This window comes from Strigops habroptila, chromosome 20 (assembly GCF_004027225.2).
Source record: "Strigops habroptila isolate Jane chromosome 20, bStrHab1.2.pri, whole genome shotgun sequence".
NCBI classification, from domain to species: domain Eukaryota; kingdom Metazoa; phylum Chordata; class Aves; order Psittaciformes; family Psittacidae; genus Strigops; species Strigops habroptila.
In genome coordinates this window covers 2383605-2408053 of record NC_044296.2, presented here as the reverse complement: position 1 = coordinate 2408053, position 24449 = coordinate 2383605, and the positions used below count along the sequence as shown (strand labels likewise).

General features: G+C 54.6%; 1 protein-coding gene across 2 annotated transcripts; it reads left to right on the top strand.

Moving 5' to 3' along the window:
- Window positions 1–2781: 2781 nt before the first annotated feature.
- ATP8B3 (ATPase phospholipid transporting 8B3) lies at window positions 2782–24013 on the top strand. Of its 2 annotated transcripts, XM_030509497.1 has the most exons (28): window positions 2782–3033; window positions 5382–5456; window positions 6012–6103; window positions 6850–6963; window positions 7414–7512; window positions 7992–8053; window positions 8664–8736; window positions 8836–8906; window positions 9442–9524; window positions 10089–10247; window positions 11024–11112; window positions 11935–12128; window positions 12856–13064; window positions 14344–14378; window positions 15300–15456; window positions 15969–16157; window positions 16595–16707; window positions 17080–17244; window positions 17532–17643; window positions 17940–18015; window positions 18402–18543; window positions 18994–19258; window positions 19743–19966; window positions 20576–20659; window positions 20955–21194; window positions 21375–21513; window positions 21789–21919; window positions 22453–24013. In XM_030509497.1, the coding sequence occupies exons 1-28, from the start codon at window positions 2916–2918 to the stop codon at window positions 22678–22680; spliced, it is 3738 nt and encodes a 1245-aa protein (XP_030365357.1). In that variant the 5' UTR covers window positions 2782–2915; the 3' UTR covers window positions 22681–24013. The 2 variants fall into 2 exon arrangements, with proteins under 2 accessions (XP_030365357.1, XP_030365356.1); XM_030509496.1 differs by having other exon boundaries at window positions 8664–8906.
- Window positions 24014–24449: the final 436 nt, after the last annotated feature.

Here is a 24449-nt window from a genome sequence, read left to right as displayed (position 1 = left end):
ACTGGTATCACTGCAGTGACCGAGGTCCTCCTGCACCCTCCAGCCCAGCAAGAGAAGGGAACTGGCCAGACTGGGGAGCTGGTGCTAGCAGTGGGCAAGAAACGGGGTCACCACCAGTGACCAGCCCTGTCCCCAGCACCATGCCCTGGTCTGAGGTCACTGCAGGGCAGCGGGGAGCAGAGGAAGAGGGTGCGGAGCAGGAAGGAGACTGGTTGTGCAGGTTTGGGAGGTGGGGGAAGTTTTTGGGTGTTGGAGGCAGGTGCTGGGTGCCAAGGGCATCACTCACTGCTCCATGGGGCAGTTCTGGGCCAGGGGCTGGTGGGAGGCAGCAGCCGTGCTCCGAGGCAGCACTGCCCATCCAGCGCCATCCATGGCCCCACCATGGCTGTGTGGGCTGACCCACCAGGGAGCAGCTCAACCGGGAAGGGCCTGGGGGTGCTGGTGGGTGACAAGTTGCCCGTGAGCCGGCAGTTTGTGCCCTTGGGCCAGGAGGCACAAGAGTGTCCTGGGGTGCATCGGGAGGAGCGTGGCAGCAGGTCGAGGGAGGTGATTCCTCCCCCTCCACTGACCCTGGTGAGGCCACATCTGGAGCACTGTGTCCAGTGCTGGGCTCCTCAGGACAGGAGACGAGGAGCTGCTGGAGAGGGTCCAGCAGAGGCCACAGCGATGCTCAGGGGTCTGGAGCATCTCTCTGATGAGGAGAGATTGCGGGAGCTGGGCCTGGTTAGTCAGTGAAGAGCAGACTGAGGGGATCTCATCAATGCAAATCAATAGCTCAAAGGCGGGTGCCAGGAGGATGGGGCCAGACTCTTCTCAGTGGTGCCCAGTGACAGGATGAGGAGCAATGACCAGAAACTAAAACACAAGTTTCACCTCAACATGAGCAAGAACTTCTTTTCATTAAGGGTGTCAGAGCCCTGGCACAGGCTGCCCAGGGGGGTTGTGGAGTCTCCCTCTCTGGAGACATTCAAACCCCACCATGGACACATTCCTATGAGACCTGCTCTGGGTGGCCCTGCCTTGGCAGGGGGTTGGACTGGATGATCTCCAGAGGGCCCTTCCAACACTAATGATGCTGGGATCCTGTGATCACATCTGCCAGCCTGGACCAGAGTTTGGGGCATCAGTGGGAGCCCGGGAGGTGCCGGCTGGAGCCCCAGGACTGCACATGGGGCTGCTCCCAGTCTGAGGAACAGCCCCTGTCCTGCAGGGAACATTTCTAAATTATTATCACTATTTTCTCTGAACAAACGGGGCTTTGTGGCTGCTCGGCCGGGTGGAACGGGGCGCCTGGAGCCGCTTGGGCCACAGGCAAAGGGAAAAGCCAGGCTCAAAGGTTTAACCCTTCCTTGCAAGAGGCAGCACACAGGACCAGGGGCACCCAGAGCAGGGACACACACTAGGAAGGTCACCACGGCGCCCAGAGGAGCATCCTCTGCCCTGGCGCTCAGTGCGTTGTGCCGGGGGGAGCTCAGCTAATTGCAGGGGCCATTGATTGGTAAAATGTCACCTTCACTGGCTGCAGTTGCGAGGGTGACCTCAGCCATTCCCCACCAGTGTTGTCAGTTCCCGGTGTCCCAAAGCCACCCGCTGCGTGTCCCTGTGCGGGGGACACCAGGGCAGGGTGTGGAAATCCTTTTCCTTCCTCTGGAAGCAGCAAGTGGCTGCGAATGCCGGGGGGGACACAGAGGTTTGGGGCCCAGGGCTTGGCATTGCCTAAGTGGCCGCTGGCCCTTCCTGGCTGTGCTGGTGCCACCATCGTCATTGGGTCTCTGTGGGGCAGAGGATGGGAGCAGTAGCAGGAGATGGCACGGGAGGGCTGGAATGCCGGAATTCCTCACAGGTGCTGCTCCAGTCAACAACTCTGTGGGAGCTGCTAAATAAGAGCAGGCACAAAAGGCAGGTGATGGGCTCAGGGGTGGAAATTCATGGCAGTCTTATGGAAAAAACCCAGCTTGTCCAAGTGCAGGTTGCGAATGGTCTTTATCAAAGGCAGCTTGAAAACCATCTGCAGGGAAAGGAGGTGCCGGGCTCAGGGAGCAGGAAAGTAGAAATTCCACTTGTGTTTGGAGAGAGGGCCTGGGATAACGTTAACCCAAATCCACCCCAGTGCTGCAGGTCCAGTGCTGGCCAGTATTCCCAGTGGGGACATGGGGACATGTGAATATGGGAACGCAGCGCTGCTGCGTTGTGTATGGACCTAGAAAGAGTTATTCCCGACTGCTCAGGAGATGCTTTATGGAGTGTCGGGCCAGCGCTTGGGTAATTGCCTCCGGGTTTCTGCGGTTAATTGCGGTGAGCAATTAATCTACTGATGGCTGATGCAGGACCACTGCAGTGGGGCTGCTGTGCTGGATGAGTGCGGGGCAGGATGGGAGAGCAGGGGGGCACGGAGCTGGCTCTCATCTCATTATCTGCCACCACTGACAGAGCAGCCTCTGTCCCCAGTGGGGTTTGCAGTCACCAAGGGACTGCTCGGAGGCGGCGTGGCTCAGCCTCCTCTTCCTCTCACCTTCCTCAGTCTCCAAGGCATGGAGCTGCTGCCAGACCTCGGGGCTCTGGGGAGGGGGGGCGACTCAGCGCTCCCCAGTGAAACCAAGTCACCCCCAGTGCAGCCCAGTGTCCCCACTGCCCAACTCTGCCTGCTCTCTGTCCTGGCAATGCTCGTGCCCACCCACTGTCCTCCAACCCTGTTTGGGATCACCGGTTTCTCCACTGGGACGATGGTGGGAACACCGTGGCCGTGACACCGTGTCCCCATCCGCTGGCAGATCCCACGGGAACAGCTCCTGCAGCAGCAGCAGCTCCGGGTTGTTTTGAACCAGGCGATAAATCAGGGCAGGTTTTGAGCTGCCAGCGAGGGGAGCCCTGGCAGCAGGCGGGGAGCAGCGGGAGGGCAGGTCCCTGCGGAGCCCATGGCCGGAGGTGTGGCGTGGGCTGTCCCCACGGTCCCTGCGTGGGGCAGGACGGGTGGCAGCAGGTCCCGCTCGGCGCGGTGGTGGCAGCAGGAGCTCGGTGGCAGGATTGGTGCAGGTACGGGGGGACCCAGAGGGCAGTGGGGCAGCAGGTCCCATCCTCCTCCTGCTCGCTTTGGGGTACCGGCTGGACCCGAGTGGGCTGTAGGTGCGGTGGGGACTCGTTGCCAGCGGGTCCTTTGGGGCTCTCCTGGGAGCTGCATCTCTCCCTGCGGACCCCGGGGAGAAGGGGGGGAGCTCAGGGCAGCCCCCCCTCTAACCACGGATGGGGGCGCGGGGGAGCGGTTCGGGATGGGGAGATGCTTTTCCACCTGGAGTCGCATCAAAGCAGGGGGAATAAATGGGGTGAGCGGAGGGAAACTCATGGCCCGGGCATGTGCTCAGACCTGGGGATAAAAACCACCCTGAGAGGCTTTAATGAGCCGTGATCCACCCGGCCGGAGCGCGGGGGCATTTCCTGCGTGCCGAGGGCAGGAGGAGGCATGAGCCGGGTGCTGCTGCTGCACCCACCACCCATTGCCTGTCCTTGGGCTGGTGGCTGCTGCGATGGGGCCGAGCCTGGGGTGATGCTGGAACTGCAGCAACGGGGGGCTGGCGGGGGTGGGGAGGGTTGTGGGGTTGGTGGGGGGTCCCTGGGGTGGCTTTGGGGATCCCTGGGTTTGTGGGGGGGTGTCCCTGGGGTTGGCAGTTGGGGGGGCCCTGGCGTGGCTGGGGGTGTCCCTGTGGTGGCATTCCTGGGGTTGGTGTTGGGGTCCCTGGGGTGGCTGAAGGGGTGTCCTGGGGTGGCACCGACTGAGGTCCCGCAGGGATGCTGCAGTCACATAAACAACAGGAGCATCCACAAACCCGGTCACAGCAACACCCACCAGCCCCAGACAGGGCCCGTCCCCCCCTTTTCCTTTGGCTGGGCGGGAGCAGGAGGGGCAGAAAGCTGCTCAAAGCGGCAGGCACTGGCTGTGCTGGGTGTGCTGGGGCTCGCAGGGAACCCAACGGCTCTCGCACTAATCCTTGTCCTGAGCAACAACTGAACAACAGCTCCGCATTCATCTGGAGCTTTAGGAACTAAACGCTCACAGAAGCCCAGCTCCAGTGGGTCGGATCCATGAGCGACACAAATCCCCGCGTGTTTCACTAACCCAAACCCCAGGGGCACCGTGCCCGTTGCTGCTTAAAACGGGCTTATCTTTGTTCAATCCATGCAAACCTCCGCTAGCCTAAAACTCTGGTTTTGGGGGTGAGAAAGCCCCACTTTGGGTCTTGTAGCACCCAGCAGCCCCGTGGGGCTGGTTCACAGCCAGAGCCCCCCGGGGACCAGCGGGGCAGGACATTCCCTGCCAGGCCAAGCAGAGCGGCCGGTTCATCCCAGGCATTGAGTTGGAGGAACATCCTGTAGGTTAATGAATCACTGTGGGGCTAAATGAGGTGTGGAGCAGTGGTCAGAGGATGTCTTGTGCCTTTGGCCATTGCTGCCACCTGGGAAGCTCCAGGTTGGGGCCAGGACACGATTTGGCTGCCAGCCCTGGCACCCGCTTCCAGCCTGTTCCTGCCGATCCAAAGTGCAATTGTTGAGGCAATGAGTGAGATTTGACAAGAGGTTTTTTGGAACTGAGTTTTCTTGGATATCTCCTTGGAAGTTTCTCCAGGGCTTTGAATCATTCTTTGTCTTTTTTCCCCCTTTCCCCTTGCTCCTGGGCTCTTGGTGAGAGGCTGTTTCCTTGCTGCCTTTGCACAGCACCCAGCTCCACCAGCATCCTCCTCACCTAGCTGCACGTGTTTAATTAGCTGTAATTTCGTTTGGCATCAGCTGGAGAAGGGGTGCTGTGGAACCAATGAGCAGTGTGGTCTGTGGAGGTGTAATGGGGATTGTTACTGGGTACAATGGGGCTCAGAGATGCCCAACACAGCAGAAACATGAGGGATAGTCAACTTAGGCCTGATCCTGAGCATGAGGGTTCTTCTGAAAGGATGACCACAGACAAAACTGAAGTCTTCCACCTTGACGAGACTCAGGATAAGGTTAGACCCTTCCATTAAAGCCATCACACCATTTGCTGGTTTGGAAGCAGAGAGCCCAGGCAAACCTCTTGGCACTCACCACTGTTGGCCTCAGCTTTAATTTTAATAGCCTGGAGAAAGGTCAGAAGATGCTCTGAGCAATGGGTCAGGGCCCTGAGGGCACTAATGTGTTAATGGCCCTGAACAGCCTCACCTGGGACCTCTCCCACACCAGTCCCTGGGGTCTAGTTAAGCTCAGTCTTGGGGCTCAGTCCAGCCCAAGCTTTGTTGTAGGTGGGTCTGTCTCCAGCTTAGCCACATACCTGTACCTGGCCATGGGCAGGAGATCCCAGTGGGATCATGCTCTTATTGCTTAGTGTTGCAAACATCTGTGGTTGTCCTTGTTCCTAGATCCTGGCAGTGGTACCAGCATGGCTGAGCAGGACCCAGCCCCAGGCTGCCTGCACGGAAAGCAGCAGCTGCCAGGTCAGTGTGCAGTGAGTGTGTTGTGGGGTTTTACTTTTCTTTTCTTTAGAAGAAGTAGATTTGGGGTGAATGGTCTGGAAGGAGGGACCACCAGCATGGGGGCTGGCTGGGATGTCCCTTGGCAGCATCTAAACTGGGATAGCAAAGATTCAATCAGGAGAGGACCAGCCAGCCTTCAGAATAGTGAAGTCTATGCTTGGAGGGGTTGTCCTTCACCTGGCCTGGTTATACCATTAAACTAAAACCTGAGCTCAGGTGGTAGTCTGAGGCTCAGAAGGGAAGTTTGTGCAGCAGTCCTACATCTCTGGCAGCTTATAGCCTCCTGACCCCTCTGTCCACTCTGTATCCAGCTGATTCCAAAGCTCCAGCTCTGTCCCATTTGCACCTCCAGCCACTCTCAAGCTGTAGGTGCACTATGGAAAGCCCATCCAACCAGCATCGGGTCACCATAAGCCCAGTGGCACCATCACTGGTCCTTGTGTCCTTGGAGGCCAGCGGCTGGTGGCCAAGGCCTGGCTCTGATGAGAGCTGGTGAATATCCACTTGCTTTTCCAGCTTTTACCTGGGAGGTGAGGGCCAATGACAGAAACTACCACAAGCAATTCAAGAAGAGATTTGCCTTCTGTCTGACCAAGCAGAAGTATGCGGTGAGTCAGCCTGGGCTGCCCTGGGCTGCTTCTTTACCCAGCCCCTGATTCCTGAGCTGGTGGTGCTTGGAGGTGACACGACAGAGATGCTGCATAGTGATCTCCAGAATGATGGAGACTCATATACACAATCCTCAATGAATTGTAGAATCACAGAATTAACCAGGTTGGAAAAAGACCTTCAAGATCATCAAGTCCAACCATTCCTTCAGCACTGCCAAGTCTACCACTAAACCATGTTTGAAGAATGAAGAGGATCCCTGCCCTAGATCTCCTCTGAAGCTGACAGAAAAGGAGCAGAATCACACTGAGGAGGCTTTTTAGTTTGATGGTCCAATAAAAAGAAAGATTTTTTTTTTTAATAAAAAAGATTTAACAAAACCAGATTTTCTTTTTTCTCAGCTAAATAATGACCACCCAGCTGGGGGTGGGTTGGGTGTGCTTGAGATGAAGCAAATGGTTTTGTTTGAATTTCATACAGCCCTTTCCTCTAATAAATCTCTCCTTTTTTTCCCCTCATGGCTTTGGATTTTTGAAGGCATCTCTTATACCATGAAAAGTTGAGAAATCCTAAAAGCACCAGAATACCCTTGATTTCATGTAGTGACATGGTTTAGTGAACTTGGCAGTGCTGGGGGAACTGTTGGACTTGATGATCTTAAAGGTCTTTTCCAAACCAGTTGATGATTCTATGATTCTCTGTGGCTGAACTCCCACTGTGGCTTTGACCTGCCTTTCTCCTGCAGGGCAATGCCATTAAGACAGCCAAGTACAACATCTTCACCTTCCTGCCACTGAACCTCTATGAGCAGTTCCACAGAATGGCCAACATCTACTTTGTCTTTGTCATCCTCTTACAGGTGAGACGGACACCAAGTGTGTGCAAGGCTGTCTAGCAAAGGAGGGTTGCCTGGTGTAGAGTTAGGGGACTCTGGTCTAAAATGGTGTCAAGGATGCTGCTTTTCAGTGGTGCTCATTGTCTGTCATGAACTCAGAGGGGTCTGACCTCCATTAAGTTTAAACTGATGAAACATTAAACTGATTGGGTGTGGATGTAAGAGAAGCCCTTGTAGACCATCCCTAAATAGAAATCCTACCCTCCAAATTGAGGGCCCCACATACGTTTCACACATCCACTTTAAAAAGACATGGAAAGTCAACAGGACAGACAGACATGCAGATTTGAGTCTTCTTAGGTGGGTTCCTTAGGTGCTGGCTGGTGAGGGAAACTGTGAGCAAGGGGGAGTCACCTCAAGTGCCCCAAGGTGGGATGAAGGTTGTATCAGTGGTGTAAAGTTCTCCTTCTCTAGACCGCCCCTGAGATCGCCACGCTGCCCTGGTATACTCTGCTGTTCCCCCTGAGCTGCCTTCTCATCATCCGGGGTCTACGAGACCTGGTCGATGACATCGTGAGTATGAGATGGAACAAAAGGCTGTTAGTGTTGGGGTAGGTCCTAGGGGAGATGGTCAGCAGAAAGGGCCCTCTTGCTGTGGGTGAACTGAAAAGCTTGGGAGTTGCCATCGTTTGTTGTTCTTGAGGTACCATCAACTCTACCATGCCCAGAACACTTTATATGTTCCTTTGGGAAGGATGTGACTGGCCAGTTTGCTTCCCTTGGGGTCTAGAAACAGCCCCCCCGCCGCATCGTCTTTAATATCTTAACCAATGGTTATATTGCCAGGGTGGTCCCCAGAAATACCTTGGGGGATTTTAGCCTCTGTATTGATCAGAATACGTCTTCTGGTTGCTTCAGAAAGCAGATTATAGCATGTCCTTGTCCCATGTTTCATATGGCATGTTTTTGTCTGGCACGGTCCATTCCTTTCTTTTGGCTTCCTTTTTTTTTCTTTTTTTCTTTTTTTTCTCTTCCCCCTCCCCTCTGTGCAGGGCCGTCACCAAAGTGACAGAAACATCAACAGCAGGCCGTGTGAGATCCTGTCTGGGAAGAGGTGAGGAGCTTTGGGAAGCTGTACCTATGTTTTCCAGGTCTGTGTGGAACGATGGATCATCTGAAGTGCTGAGCCTCCTTGAGCATAGCAGCTGAGAAGGGTTTTGGTGGGATTGCCCCTGCCTCTGCAAACTCCCATCACCTCCCAATATCTGCTGCAGGTCCAGCAGTTGCCCTGTAGGGATCGATGATCATATTCCAGTCACTGACAACAGGTCTAAAGAAGCCATTATTTGTCGTGATATGCTGGGAGGAGGGTTCCTTGGCCACAGAAGTTTGTGCAGGTCTTCATATCTAACTCATGGAGCAATATCATAACTAAACACTGGTCCAGGGAAGGACCAACATTGCCCATCCGTGGACAGGGGGCTGAAAGTCCCTGCCACCCATAGGTACATGGGATATGGATGTGACAAATGGGTCCTGTGCTATCCTCAGTGCTCAGCTGTCCTTTGGCTATGCAGGTGGGAGGCCACCACTGTGGCAGAGGAACCAACAATCTGGAGACCCCATTCATGCAAGAAGCTGGTCCAGAGGACAGAAACAGCCTCAGCCTCCATTCCCACTGCTCTGCAAGGATAAAAACTCCTTCCCCTTTAATTCTCCTGCAGCTTCCGCTGGCAGAAGTGGCGCGACATCTGTGTTGGGGACATCGTCCGCCTGCATAAGGAGAGTTTTGTCCCGGTGCGTGGTGCCCCGGAGCTGGCTGTGCACCGGGGCTGGGGATGTGTGGTCAGGAGGGGCCCAGCCAAGTGCTCTCTCTTCCCTTTTTTGCTTTTCAAGGCCGACATGCTCTTGCTGTGCAGCTCAGAGCCCAGCAGCCTGTGCTACGTGGAGACTGTCGACATCGATGGGTGAGGAGAGGGGCAGGGGGCTGCTGTTGCCGTCGGGGAAGAGGGATGGAGACATGGAGCCAATGGCTCCAGTCTTGGGGACACCCCAGCATTGCGGGGAGAGGTCAGGCACACTGCAAGTTCAGTAGAAACCATTGGATGTGTGGGATCCTCTGAAAGCTGAACCTACAGACATCCCAGACATGGGATTTGAGCCCCAAATCTTGGGAGTCCAAACCCACTTCTGAGTCTTCCACAGAGCTTGTGACCTCAGACACCTCTGTCCGTCCCTCAGCTCCCTGCCAGGACAGCGGCTGCCCATCCGCCTGCCTCTATCTGCAGGATGATTTAATGGCAGGGGCTCTGGGCCAGGGCACCCTGCATGAGTGCTCCACGTCTGGTACGATAGGTCCCCATCTTGCTTTTCATTGCCAACACTCGCGTAACCACCTGATAATTAATGATTGACTTTGTCCCATGGGGCCGACAGCAGAATTAAGAGCTCTGACACCCCACAGTGGTGTTTGAGTTTTCCCTCCCTGGCTCTTGTTCACAGGGAGACAAACCTGAAGTTCAGACAAGCCCTTCTGGTCACCCACCAGGAGCTGGTGAGGGAGGAGAGCATGGCTGCCTTTGATGGTGAGTCTCCCAGATGGGCAAGGATGCGGCATTCCCGCCGGGATGGGATGGGTTCAGCTTCAGGAAGTCCCTGAATGCTCAGGCACCAAGGCCATCAGTCCAGCATGAGGTTGCACTTTTCCTGCTGCAAGGAGTCAGACCTTGCATGGAGGCCCTTCCCCAGCAAAGTGGCACATTGGGGTTGTGCATCTTCCCCCTGCCCTAGATATTGATTTTCCCACGGGAATCAAGCACTTGGCTCCCACACCTGAGCTCTGACCCCAGGCATTTTCCCCTTTGGTCCTCCACAGGATGCAGACTCCCCTCCCAGAGGCTCTGGGGATGGAGTTGTGTTTGTACCTCCTCCAGTTTAATAGCCCAGTAGACTGAGCACCCTCCTGCAGCTTAGCCTTAATTTGAGCCATCCATATCCCAACTGCATCTGGAGAGGCCCTGACAATGCCTGAATCTCCCCAAGAAGCCCCCAGCACCCCTCTTTGGAGGGGCAGGCGTGGGGGGTGAGGGGAGAGGAAGGTCCTCTCGCTTCCCCCAAAGCCATTACCTGAATCCTGCCCTCTGCTCCAGGGAGAGTGACCTGCGAGGAGCCCAACAGCCGCATGCACAGCTTCACGGGCACGCTGGCCTGGAGGGGAGAGACCTACCCCCTTGACAGTGAGAGGATCTTGCTGCGAGGCTGCAGGCTTCGCAACACTGACGTCTGCTACGGCTTGGTTATCTACGCAGGTGAGTGCATCGTGTCCTGGATCCACTCACCTTGGTGGCCTCTTGTACTTTGTGGCTCAGTGCACCTGAGAGCTTGGCCATGCGGAGCTGCTGGAGCAAGGCCAGAGGAGGCCCCGGAGCTGCTGCGAGGGCTGGAGCAGCTCTGCTCTGGAGCCAGGCTGAGAGAGCTGGGCTGGGTCAGCCTGGAGAAGAGAAGGCTCCTGAAGGGGAGACCTTAGAGCATCTCCAGTGCCTAAAGGGGCTCCAGGAAACCTGGGGAGGGGCTTTGGACAAGGGCCTGTAGGGACAGGCCAAGGGGAATGGCTTTAACCTGCCAGAGGGGAGATTGAGATGAGCTCTTAGGCAGAAGCTCTTCCCTGTGAGGGTGCTGAGGCACTGGCACAGGGTGCCCAGAGAAGCTGTGGCTGCCCCATCCCTGGCAGTGTTCAAGGCCAGGTTGGACACAGGGGCTTGGAGCAACCTGCTCTAGTGGAAGGTGTCCCTACCCATGGTAGACGGTTGGAACTGGATGAGCCTTAAGGTCCCTTTCAACACAAACCAGGCTGGGATTCCATGATTCTATGAATAGCTGTGGGAGGAAAGGGGCATGATTTGGTGTTAGCAGCACTTCTACAAGTGTGCAGCCATGATTAACCACTGATTGAGGGATGCGGTCCTCTGAAGTCTTCAGAAGCGGGGAGATGCTGTTATGGAGGAAAGCAGAATCACTTTGCTGCAAGTCAACCTTCTGGGGGCTGTGGACTTGTGTTTTTACTTCTAAAACATTTCTCATCCAGGATTTGATTCCAAAATTATGAGGAACTGTGGAAAGATCAAGCGGAAGAAAACCAAGCTGGAGCACATGATGGACCGGTTGGTGATCATAGTGAGTGTGGTGCAAACACCTCCTGGTCTGCCAGCCTCTTGGGGTTGCTTACAAGTCTTCTCACGAGAGGCTGCTTGCTTGGGTGATGCTGATTTTCTTAAGATTGCAATCTTTTGCTGAAGATATCTTGGGTTTAACATGTTATGGGCAAATACCAAGTGATGTTCCCAGGAACTGGCAGCTGCTGGGTCTGGGGCAGTGTGCATAGTGGTTGTGTTGCTTAAACTGTTGGCATCTCTGAGTCCTCAGCTGTTGAGCAGCCCCTTGGATGAGGGAGCTGGAGTATTTGGAATCTCCAGCCCCTCCTGGCCTGCTTTACTAATCCATAACTGTGCACGTCCAAGGAGGTGGCTTGTGCCAAGGGACCTTCACAGAACAGATGGAGGAAGGGAAAGGAGAAACCTTTCCTCCATGGGAAGCAAAGCAGTGTGGTTGCAACTGGATGGCTCTTACTCCTTTTCCTGGTGGTTGGACATTATCACTCCTCAGACTGGCCACTAGCATTCCTCTGTTTGCTGGTACTTCAGCAGGAAAGCTGCAGGACACCCTGTGTCCAGAGAGATGGTGTCTGAGGCAATTAGGAAGGTGGGAAAGTTGGGTTTTGCTTTGTGTGTGTGTGTCATGAATGTGTCAAGCTGAAATACCTGCTGTGATCCCTCATCTCTGCCCAGGACGAGTTCTGAGAACCAGCTTCAGGCACAAGGACACCTTTCCACAGGTTCACAGCTAAATGAGATAAACTGTCTAGAAGAGGCAATGTTTGGTGCTAGGTCTGGTGGGCTCTGTGCAATGGGACATTCTCATCCTGGCTTCCTGTCTCAGATCTTCCTGGTGCTGTTGGTCATGTCACTGTGCCTCGCCATTGCCTCTGGGTTCTGGGCCAGGATGTTCCAGGAGAAGCACAGCTACCTCTCTGCTCTCTACAACCACACAACTCCTGCCCAGCAGGCCTTCTTCAACTTCTGGGGCTTCACAATCCTCCTGAGCATCATCATACCCATGTCAATGTATATAATGTAAGAACAACAGAGCTTGGAAGTGATCTGAGATCATTACCCCACTCCCTGTCCTTGGCCACCATCTGGCACCTTGGTTTATAGCCACGAAATGGGGCTGGACAAAAGACCCATCTGTGACTTTGAAGAAGTCATTCCCATGTGTTCATTTAGCTGTAAGAGGGTAAGGATGGATGGGGAGGGTGCATCTTACAAACGCTGATGATGCGCTTTGAGATCTTCTCGGAGGAAAGCCAGAAAAGAGATGCAAAGGCACGTACTGATGTTGGAAATTGTGGGCAGGCTGAGGATGAGACTTGATGCAGGTGGTGTTTCCACACTGAGCAGCAGCAGGGTGAGGAAGAGAAGGGCATAGCTGTTGTGAGCAGGGAATAATAGCAATTTGTGCTGGAAAAAAGCAGTTTCCAAACTGTTTGGCCCTTTGCTGAATCTCCAGATCTAAGAATTTTGTCATCAAATGCCAGATTTCCAGAGGGGACACCAGTTGCCTGTGACCCAGTGGGCTCTCAATCTGGTAATCATACCAGACTCATTAGAGCCTTCTGGATGCCTGGCCACAAATAAGGGAAAACCTTTTTCCTCCCCCAGGCTCAGAGCAATAGGATCCAGGTGGGGAGTTCCCCTCTGCCTTTTCTTCCCCATGTCAGATTCTCAAGTGCCCCTGTGAGTAAAGTGAGTAATGAAATCTCCTTCCCCAGCGTAAGTTTTCTTCTCCCTGACTCCCTAGGTTTGAATTCATCTACCTGGTGAACAGCTTTTTTATCAACTGGGATCTGGAAATGTATTACGCTGTCAAGGACATTCCAGCAAAAGCCAGAAGCACCAGCCTCAATGATCAGCTTGGCCAGATCGAATATATATTCTCGGACAAGACTGGCACCTTGACACAAAACATTATGAGCTTCAAGAAATGCTGTGTCAATGGGACCGTCTATGGTAACTTTTGGTGGAAGCAAGTTTGTAGGGGCTCACGAGTTAGGTAAAGCTTGAATTGGTTCTTTCCACTCTTCCTGCCTTGCTGGGAGGCTTGAGGCATGTGGATTGATTTTGGTGCTCCAGCATTTAGACAGAAGATGCTGTAGGAATTTGGCTTGTTCTCATCACCCATGTTACCGGTGATTTGCAGGGGCCACCATGCCTATGGCTACACAGTGCACAGAGTCAGGGCACTAGCTTTCAGGAGATGCATCATGCCCCAAACTCAGCTCACATCAGCTAGGTTTTTCCTGATGGAAAAAAGGAGCCTGGGGTTAGGAGCCCAGCACAGCTACATGGCAAACACATGGTGCGAGTAAGGTGGATCCCACCTGGAATACTTAGCTGATGCTGCCCAGGACAGGGCAAGCAGAAAAGCCATGGGGTGATGGGCCAGTGAAGCCCATGGATTTTTATTTTCTATGAAGGTCTTGGAGAGAAAAAGGAGGTTTTGCTTTTCTTTGCATCGTTTTTCTGGTGAGAACCAGCTTGGTTTCCAAATTTGGGCACTTTGAGGCTTTCAGGTGACTTATGGAGAAGGCAAAGACATTATCATTCCCCTCATGTTGTTTCATCACAGTTAATGCATATAATCGCTTTTTGTTTTTTCTGTGTTTTTTCTTTTTTTTTTCCCCCCCCATGCTCCTGCTTAGTTTTCCCCTTGGAAACCTGAGAATTACCAAGTCCTTCCTCTCATAGCTGTACTTCCTGCAGCTCCCAGCTGGCTTGTGGGAGCTGTCTCAGTGTTTAATGAGTGAAATTCAGCAAGCTGGGCAGGCCAGAGCTTTAGCATGGAGCTCCTTCTTGCTGCGATAAGAATCAGGCACTTGTGACAAACGGACAGTGCTAAAAGCAGAGAGGAGGCGAAGAAAAAGAACCTGGCAAAGTTCTTAAGCAGGAATCAAACCCATTTTCCCCTGCCTGATGTGTTGTGTTGCACCTCTGCAATAGCAGCACTGCTGTAACCCCGCAGTCTCCGAGCAGATGCGAGAGAAAGCTAGAGCTGAGTTTCTAACATTAAAAATGTGTCCAAAGTCTGAACAGTCCAAGGGCCAAATAAGTCAAACCTGGCTATCCTGTCAGAGCCTGGCTTATGACCAGGCTCAGAATTGGTCACTTCTTGCCAGTCTCTTGAGCAGCGAAAGGAGAGGTCTCTTGTTGAGAAACTGCTCAAAGACACGCACACCCCCAAGTGATGCTCCTGCCAGCTCTATTAATGGAATTCTTTTTATTTTGGCAGGTATGGGCACAGGCCATGAGAACAAACAGCCATCGGTGCGTAACTTCTCCCTCTCATGGAACATGGGGCCAGATGCGGCTCCTTGCTGGGGCCAAAGCCGTAGCACAGAATCTGCCTGGGAACAGCCCCATGTGCAGTCCTGGGGCTCCAGCTGGCACCTCCCAGGCTCCCACTGATGCCCCAAACTCTGGTCCAGGCTGGACAGATGTGATCACAGGATCCCAGCATCATTAGTGTTGGAAGGGCCCTCTGGAGATCATCCAGCCCAACCCTGACCCAGAGCAGGTCACACAGGAACGTGTCCACAGTGGGGTTTGAATGTCTCCAGAGAGGGAGACTCCACAACCCCCCTGGGCAGCCTGTGCCAGGGCTCTGACACCCTCGATGGAAAGAAGTTCTTGCTCATGTTGAGGTGGAACTTGTGTTTTAATTTCTGGCCATTGCTCCTCGTCCTGTCACTGGGCACCACTGAGAAGAGTCTGGCACCATCCTGCAATGATGGGATCCCCTCTCAGTCTGCTCTTCTCTGACTAACCAGGCCCAGCTCCTACAATCTCTCCTCATCAGAGAGAGGCTTCTGAGCATCCTTCTGGTCCTTGATCACACTGGCAGCAGGCCCAGCCATTTGTTTTGGGGTTCCTTACAACCCAAGCTTGCTTACAACAGGGTCCCAAGTTGTAAGACAGTGCCAGCCCTTGGGCTGGTGAGTTTGTTGGTCTCAGCTGCCAGTTAAGAACAGGGACCTGGGGTTATAAAACAATGCAGGTCTGGTTTTTAATTTGTTTTTTATTCCCTACCTTTTTATACTCAGCAATGCAGAGCTCAACTTACAAACTCTGATCTGGATTGGACCACGCCAGCACAGAGTTGTTGTATTGCAACCAGCAGCATCCCCAGTGCAGAGCCCTGTGCTCAGCCTCTCTCGGGTGCCTGCAGCCTCCCTGTGCCTCTTGCAGGGGTCGGAGTTGACCTGGAGCCACCATGTGGAGAAGAATTTGGACTTCCACGATGCGACACTGCTGGAAGCTGCCCAGCGGGACAATGACCCTGTGCTGAGGGAGTTCCTGAGGCTGCTGGCCCTCTGCCACACCGTCATGGTGGAGGAGAAGGGCGGTGGGTTGGCTGTGCTGGATGATGTGCTCGGAGTGGTGTCAAGCTGTTCCAAGGCATTGAGGCCATGAAGGCTTCCTCCATCACTTAGAAAAGCTCTGCTGTGTGGGGAGCAGGGGGTGTGAGAGCCCTGCTGTTCTACCATCACAGGTGTACGTTTGGGTTTGTTGTAAAGCTAATTAGTGGGAACGGAATCCATCCCTGTCTGAGATGATGCAGGCTGGCATCAGCTCACCATGCTCTTCTGGTCATGCTGGGACAAACTGGCCACAGTGCCTGCTACATGATGAACCTGAAAACTGGGGTCATGTTTTGTGGCATGTACAAGAGTTGTCTTTCCTGGGGCAATGAGCAGAAGAGATGAGACAAGTAGGACTGAGTTTCCCTAGGCTGGTGGCTTGGACTTTAGGGTGTCCATAGATAATATTGATGCTGGGCAAGAACAGGGTATTTCAGATGTCCAAGAGTTGCTTGGCTGGGAGTCTCCTTGTCTAATCCCAACTCCTCTTCTGCAGACCAGCTGGTTTACCAGGCAGCTTCACCAGATGAAGAAGCACTGGTGCTGGCAGCCAGGAACTTGGGGTATGTCTTTCTGGCCCGAACACGAGACACCATCACCATCAGTGAGCTGGGGAAGAAGAGGGTGTACAAAGTGCTGGCCATGCTGGACTTCAACAGTGATCGCAAGAGGATGTCTGTCTTAGGTGAGTGGGACAGGGTGTCTCAGGGGACCCCTCCAGGAACATGGAGGGTCCTTTCCTTTCTCAGCCCTATAAGAGATGGCACCAGGGTGGCTGCGATTGACTTAGGATTGACAATCCTAAGGATCGTCCTGGTCATCCCTGTGGTTTTGCTTGCCCTCATACCTTGGTGTAGGTAACCAAGAAGGGTTTAGGCAGCCAAGAGACAGTGAGTAAAACAGGGGCTCAGAGGAGGTGTGTGAGGAACTGACAGCCCTTGAGGCCTGATCCTGCCTTGCAATGGTGTAGATCTAGGGAAATTCCAGTGCTTCCTACTACCACAGGTAGAGAAGCACCAGCGTGCACTGTGATGCCTTCCGCAGCAGGGCCGTGGCATGGGGACAGCGATGGGTGGGAGTCATCTCTCCAGGTAGCTAAGCTGTCATTCCCCTCCCTCCCAGTGCGAGACCCCCAGGGCACAATCCGTCTCTACACCAAGGGGGCTGACATGGTCATCCTGGAGAGACTGCAGAGGCGAGGGCCCAATGAGACCTTCACTGAGAGGGCACTGGATGTGAGTCCCACGCCAGCCTGGGGTGGAAAGGGCTGGTCTCCCTGGTGCTGGCTTTGGGCTGGGTGTTCTGGAGGCCCTTGCTGCTCCTTCTCCCTCTTGCTTCAGGATTTTGGTCCTTCTTCCTTTCTGCTTCTCTAAGAGCCTCACATGGGCATATGGGACAGGGCCTAAGAGGGCATCAAATCCACTTTCAGTGTTCTGCGTGGTCATTGCAAGGATGCTTATGGGGATACTGTAGGATGGGAGTGAGTCAGAGCCCAGAGGGAGGCCCTCAGGTCCTCTGGCTCTGCCCATGGGAGCATCGCAGCTGGCTGGCATGGTGCCCTGGTCCCCTGGTTGAGGGAAGGGAGACCTGATGTCTCATCTCTGCAGCGCTTTGCAGAGGAGACACTGCGGACTTTATGCCTGGCCAGCAAGGAGGTGAGCGAGGTCGAGTACAGTGACTGGAGCAGGAGGCACCGTGAGGCCAGCATCCTGCTGCAGGGCCGCGCACAGGAGCTGGACAAGCTGTACGAGGAGATGGAGCAGAACCTGCAGGTGGGATGAGGCTGGTGTTTATGAGGAACTGGCTGTGCTGGTCCCACAGAGGGCAGGAGCGTGGGGTTCAGCTCTCTGAGGGGGTAAAGTGTCCAACCCAACACCCATCCCCTGGGAGGGAGCTCCACCCCAGGGGTGACTTTGTGACATGCCAGTAGGCACCGGGTTAGGTATCTGTCGGGTTGTGTCCACCCACGGGCACAGACTCCTGGTTGGATCCAGGAGTAATTCCCACCTCTGTATCTTGTCCTGCCCCATGTCATGACACCAACTCAACCTCCTTCCAGCTGCTTGGGGCCACGGCCATTGAGGACAAGTTGCAAGATGGAGTCCCTGAAACCATCCAGCTGCTGAAACTGGGCAACATTAAAGTGTGGGTGCTGACAGGAGACAAACAAGGTCAGTGGAAGCAACCAACACATTTCAGCTTCTCCCCTAACCAGGACCAGAGATGAGACTCTGGGACTGGGCAGCAACCAGGTCCTGCTGTTCCCTTTAATATACAGCAGCAGCATGTCCCAAAGATTGTGTCACCCATGGGGAAACTGAGGCAGGGGAAGCATCTGCAAAGGCACAGAGCTGGAGCAGAGCCCCCAGCGGCTGCTGCCCACCAAGGGCTCTTGGACCCAAGAGCTGGGGGCTGCCCTGGGGTGGCGGGGGCAGCACCACTGGCCACTGACCCCTGCATGTTGCAGAGACTGCCATGAACATTGGCTACGCATGCAAGCTGCTCACGGATGACATGGAGATCCTGGAGGAGAAGGAGATCAGGTGAGGAATTGTGACCTCCTGGTTCAGGATGTTGTCCCCGCTGAAGATCCCTGAGAGCACAGGACTGGGCAGAGCTCAACTCTGCCAGAGATGCTTCTCCTTCCCTATCCCAGCCTGGGTGACCCTAATGCTTTTCCAGGCTTCCCCATCTGTTTCTGCTCCTACAGCATTGTCCTCCTTGGCAGGCTTTGACCATGCTGCCTCTCCAGCCTCTAAATCTCAGGGACAGAGGCTGATTTCTGATAGCAGTGAGCCTTTGGGGCCCCCTCTCTGTCCCCCGTGTTCCCGCTACCAGGAACATCTTCCTGGAGCTGGCTTTACAATGGCAAAAGCCAACTGCGGGTCTCAGTCCTCAGTTCAGCTCCAACCACTCCTTCCTCACACAGCGAGATCCTTGAGGCTCACTGGGCTAGCAACGACAACTCCAGTGGCAGCAGGGAAGCCCAGTCCAGCAGCCGCCTCTCCCAGCAGTGCACCAGTGCTTCACACCACAAGAAGAGAGCTATCATCATCAGCGGGGACTTCCTGGTAAGGTGGCACTTGGATGCTTTTCTCTGCTCTGTCTAACCTGTGCTGTTTCTGCCCTGGTACTATTCAGGTGCTGGGTGGCACCAGGGTACCCTTGGCCTCCTGTCCAAAGGGTAGGAAAAGCCATTTTGGGCTGGGGAATGAAGACTGGAGAGGGGGACAACTTTGTACCAATCACTTGGTGTTGGGGGGCTTCAGTCACACTGGCCCAACCAGTCTTCTGGAATGATGCAGGCTGGTATCAGCTCCCCAAGCTCACCATGCTCTTCTGGTCATGCTGGGACAAACTGGTCTCCTGGCCACAGTGCCTGCTGTGCGATGAACTTGAAGAAAACTGGGGGTCACTTTTTTGTGGCATCTACAAGATTTAAGAGGATCACTGAAGAGCTGGGGGGTCTCATGCTATGAAGGCTACGGGTGAGGTCCCAACAATGTGTGCTCTTCCCTAAGGACAAAATCCTCCACACGGGAGAGGTGCTGAAGGAGAAGCGGAGGCTGTGGCAGCGGCTGGCTTTCTGCAGGGCTGTGGGCTCAGAGCAACAGGGCAGTCTGGTGGAGAAGGCCTTTGTGGACTTGGCCACCAGCTGCCAGGCAGTGATCTGCTGCAGGGTGACCCCCAAGCAGAAAGCTCTCATGGTGCAGCTGGTGAAGAAGCACAAGAAGGCCATCACGCTGGCCATCGGGGATGGGGCCAACGATGTCAACATGATCAAAAGTGAGGCTCGGGGCAGGGGGGAGTGTGGGGTTCAGCTGGCGCATCCCACTGCTGGGGAGTGGTGGTGCCCCATCTGCCATATCCATCACCTCACCACCTCCTTTGAGGTGAGGAGCTGGGAGAGGAACCCTCTTGATGCTGTGCTGGGAGGGTGGGAGAGGCACAGGACCAGCCTGGGACAAGAGCAGGGTGGACCACTTGCTTTGGATGAACCTTGATGAAACTTCCAGTCCCCATCTGTGCAGCTGGCAGAGACATCCCTGCCCTTCTCCAGCAGCCCCGACATGGGGCTGAGCTCTTCACTCACCCAGCCATGCCTGGCACATCACGCCTGCAGGATGTGATAGAGGGGGCTTCTTCCATTTGCCCATCACTACTGAATTCACCCTCTGCCCATCAGCCTGGGGGCAATCCAAGGGAAATCAAGCACCCAACTCCCTGAAAACCTCCTTGCCTGCATCTCACCCCCTCCTGTCCTTTGCAGCTGCTGACATCGGGGTGGGCATCAGTGGGCTGGAGGGCGCACAAGCCGTGCAGTGCAGTGACTATGCCCTGGCGCAGTTCTCCTACCTCCAGCGCCTCCTGCTTGTCCATGGCCGCTGGGCTTACCTGCGCATCTGCAAGTTCCTGCGCTACTTCTTCTATAAGACCTTTGCTGGCCTCATGGCCCAGGTCTGGTTCGCTTTCCACAGTGGATTCACGGCTCAGGTGAGGAATGCAGCCATTAGCAGGGGTTGCATCCATCCCATGGCGGGCTGCACATTGGTGCTTCAACCCCTATGCAGAGGATCGCATGCCGGTCTCTTGCCTGGTACTGCCTGATGGGCTCAAGTCCACACCACCACCCTGATCTCCTTTCTCCCTTGCCCTGGTATTGGACTGTCTGATTGCTGGGGGCTGCCTGGCTGAGTTACAACTGGGTATCTGCTTTTTACCTGACTGGGTTGGGAAAAGCAGCCTGTGAAGATTTGGGATGTCCTGATGAGCTGCAGCTGAGTCTCGGACAGATGCAGGGAAAGATCCCATGTGCATTTAGCTGGTTTCCTCTAAAATGGGACCTTTTATCCTAACGGCCATCAGTGTGACTTCACCACCACTGTGTGGCTCCAGCCCCCCCGTCTCCATCTGTAGTACGGTCCCACAGTCCACTGATTGCTGCAGACAATGTGGGCTTGATGCAGAACTTGGGGCAAGTCCGTGGGGGTTTCCCCAGAGTTTGGAATTGAGTCTCCTGGACTCGCCCCCAGTGCCTGGGCATCTTTTGTGAGTCCTTTCAAAGCACCACTGAGATCACAGCTGCTTTCTTTTCCTTTCTAGCCTCTGTATGAGGGCTGGTTCCTTGCACTCTACAACATTTTCTACACTGCCTACCCTGTGCTGTCCATGGGCCTTCTGGAGCAGGTATGGGTTCAATGGGCTGCATCCAGCCCCTGTGCCTAGAGGCTGCATCCTCAGCGGCTGTGAATCAGCCTGGCAGTTGTTCCACCCCATTTGTGTGGCTCTTTGTGCTGGGACACGGTACCAAGCAGCTCAGTGGGCATTTGGAGCTTACCAGTGGTCCTCTGTTCCCCATCACCCCAGAGCAAACAAGTGTAGGGACCCACAGCAGCATTCCTGAAGGGTGTGTTGTGTTGGGTGGGCCCAGTCCTGCTTCCCAGTGTGGTGGGGAGGGTGATGCTTGGTGCCTTCTTGGCAGGACGTGAGTGCCAAGAAGAGCCTGGAGTTTCCTGAGCTCTACGTGGTTGGGCAGCAGGATGAGCTCTTCAACTACCGTGTTTTTGGCATCACCCTCCTGCATGGGGTCAGCACCTCGCTCACCAGCTTCTACATCGCACTCTGGGCCTTCGAGGACCGTGTCGGCAGTAAGGCTGTTGGTGACTATGAGTCCTTTGCTGTCACGGTGGCCACATCAGCACTGCTGTCGGTCCTCATGGAGGTGAGCACCCATCTGGCCCCATGGCAGATGTTTAGGGGCTGGGCTCTCTGACACCATCCCCAGCAGCTTTGTGGCTGGGGCATGATCTCCCTTGGGGCTGGGGACGAATTTGGGATGAATTTGGGCTGAATGGAAGAGGATCCCTAGCAGACACTGTGTGCTCTGCCCTTGTCACTACAGATCATCCTGGACACTAAGTTCTGGACGATATTGTCCTTTGTGATGGTCACTGCCAGCCTGCTGCTCTTCTGCCTCTTCTCCTTCCTGACCCAAAGCATCGATGCCTTCAGGATAGCTCCTACCATCTTCTGCTTCCCAGGTGAGATGTGCCAGGAATCTCCACGGTTCTTCTCTCCTCAGCTGGGGGAGCCCAGCTTGGGCTTCGTGCTACAAGCTGTTTCCCACCTGGTAGATCATCTCTTCATCATTACTTCTTGATCCTGCTGTCTTGATTTTTGACTCCAGTTTAGGTGCCATCTCCTCTTTAGACCCTTCGACACCTTCATGGGTGGGGGCCTATCCCCTGACAGTTGTCCCTCTGTGCTCTCCACCTTCTCTACTGAAGCATCACCCACCAACTTCTTGCACTGACAGATGCCAGCCGGAATGCCCTGACCGACCCCTACATCCTGCTCGTGATCCTGCTGTCCCTGGTGGTGAACACTATCCCCTCACTGACCATCCACCTGTACCACACCATGACAGGCAAAACCACCATCCAGCAGGTGAGGGCTGGTGGGGATGGCATGGGGAGGCTCTGGGGCTGGCCAGGGCACTGCTGGTGATGAGAAGGGTGATGTTCTGCAGGGAAGCCACCGTGGTGGTGGGACATGTCACCTCTCTTTGGTGGCACCACTCACCTGGTGGTGGCTTCTCATGACACTGGTGCCCAAGTCTGGAACTGGCTTCCAGGACTCTGTGGACCTGCCAATTAGGAGGCAGTGGGATCTGGAGTGGGTTTTGGTACCACCCCCAGCCTTCATAGGGCTCATCCCCATTTGGGTTATGGGTTATACTCTGCTGGTGGTACAAAAAGGTCCCAGATAAGAGTAGGGGTTGAGACTGTGCTCCAGAGCTCCAGGAGCTTTGAAAACCCCAGGAATGTTCCTATGGTACACATTCCATCATGGCAACTCAGGTCATGGTGGAGCTGGGATCCAAACCATGTCTTGGTGGAGAGTGTCCCTGCATGTCCCCACTTGGGGTGAGGTTTTGCCTGGGAGGTGCCCACAGCCTTGATCTCCTCATATCCTTACAGAAGATCTGCTTGAAAGCCAAGCGGGCGCCGGAGCCCTCAGTGGAGCTACGTGCCCATGTCTCTCGTGGCTCCTTCCACCGCCGCTCCAGCTACGCCTTCTCCCACCAGGAGGGCTACGCCGGGCTCATCACCCGCGGGGACAGCCTGCGGGCTGGGACCGCTCGCCCAGGCCTGCTGCACCCAGAGACAACCCCAGCTTTGTCCTCCCTCCCCAGCCCCTCGCCGTAGCTACCCTGGCACCATCAACCTCTCACCATGCTGGGATGGGAGGTGCTGTCAAGGTGCATTTTCCAATCTTATTTAGATGGGTTTGAAGCCATGGGCAGGCCCTATGGATGCGGAGGGGCTGGACCAGCCTGGGGGGCTGCTGCTCCAGACACTAAACCGTGGGACGTGTCCTGCCAGCACCTCTATCTTCTCCACACAGTGTGTGTTACAGCCTGTAAAGAAAGCGGCCAACCTCTGCGACACACACCGGGCTGGTTCTGGTGTCTGTGGCTTTCACACGCATCAGCCCAACAGATCAGGCTTGAGCCGTGTGATTTTAAAATGCCCCCTATTTTCTGGAGGAGGATTGGGGTGTGATTGATTGATCACCTGCAGGTTTTTCTTCTCTACTTTACCAGCCCGGCTTCCAGCAGCCTCTCCTCATTGCTCCCCACCATCTGTGAGGGTGCTGAGGTGCTGAAACAGGTTGCTCAGAGAAGCTGTGGCTGCCCCATCCCTGGCAGTGTTCAAGGCCAGGTTGGACACAGGGGCTTGGAGCAACCTGCTCTAGTGGAAGGTGTCCCTGCCCGTGGCAGGGGGTTGGAACTGGATGAGCTTTAAGGTCCCTTCCAACACAAACCATTCCATGATTCTATGATCTCCACCTCCTTGTCTTTGCTATCCCCACATGAGGTGCGCACAGTGGTGGTGCCTGCTATGTGCCATGCCCCAACTCCTCAGCAGCCATGTCCCACTCCCACAGGACTGATATCGCCACCTCCGGGGACAGCTTGTGCCCACACCCCGTTTGCTGCAAAGCCCTGAAAAGTGCTTTTGTGGGGAGGGCAAAGCGCTGGGGTGACATCCACCAGTTCTGCCCAGCGGGATGGGAACTGCAGGGCTCCACACTGGGGACAGCAGCAGCAGCTGCTAGAGAAGTTGGGTGTGAACAACTGACTGGTGACTGGATCACCCTGTTTATTACTCTTATTTTTTAATTAAAAGAACTACAGCTTTTCTCTCCTCTCCTGTAAATCTCTGCTACCCCACCAAAAAAGCTGTACAGAAAGCTCCTGTGGTCCATCTGTGTGTGTCACCCGATCTTCGCGACCTGCCAGCACTTGTGCCATGGCAAAATGCACAATAGGACATGATACTGGGATCAAAAGAGAGGTAATTCCATCAGCCGTGGGGGCTTGGACCTGCCTGCAGCACACATGACCTGATGGGTTTGTTTAACAAGTGCTTTGGCCTCGTCTGCACTGAGTTTGTGAGAATTAAAGTGTTTATTTTGGGCTCTGGCCAAAGGCTGCTGGATGCTGCCAAGAAATAAAAGTCTCTGAGGCTTCCCCTAGGAAAGCTTTCACCCCTACAAATACCAGATGGAAAACTGTGGGGAGGAAGGAACGTTTCCCAGCTGCCTGGGCATGATCCCCAAATCTACTCCCTGATGCTCTCAGGGCAGGTCTAGGGCAAGGAGTGGAGCTGGTTAAAATGGGGCTGCTCAGAGCTGCATCGCAGGGAGCCGACCCATGGGACACAACACTCACGCCATGTGAATGACTAGAAAATAATTTATTGAAGAAACAGAAAGCTGCAGAAATACAACACAGTCATGACCAGTAGAGGATGAACAAATAGAGATTCATTCCTTTTTTTTTTTTTTCCCTCTTTTAAAACCTGTCAATAGGCTGGAGTTAAGTTTCCTGATAACTTCCCCTGCGCGAGTCATTGCAAAGAACAAGGAACAAACTCCAGAGCACACAGCACAGTTTGGATAAAGTGCCTGA

Coding starts and splice junctions, on each gene's coding strand:
- ATP8B3 (XM_030509496.1), top strand. CDS start 2,916: ATGGCCGGAGGTGTGGCGTGGGCTGTCCCCACGGTCCCTGCGTGGGGC. Junction 6,104..6,849: donor TGACCAAGCAGAAGTATGCG/GTGAGTCAGCCT, acceptor TTTCTCCTGCAG/GGCAATGCCATTAAGACAGC. Junction 18,016..18,401: donor CTGGAGGAGAAGGAGATCAG/GTGAGGAATTGT, acceptor TTCCTCACACAG/CGAGATCCTTGAGGCTCACT.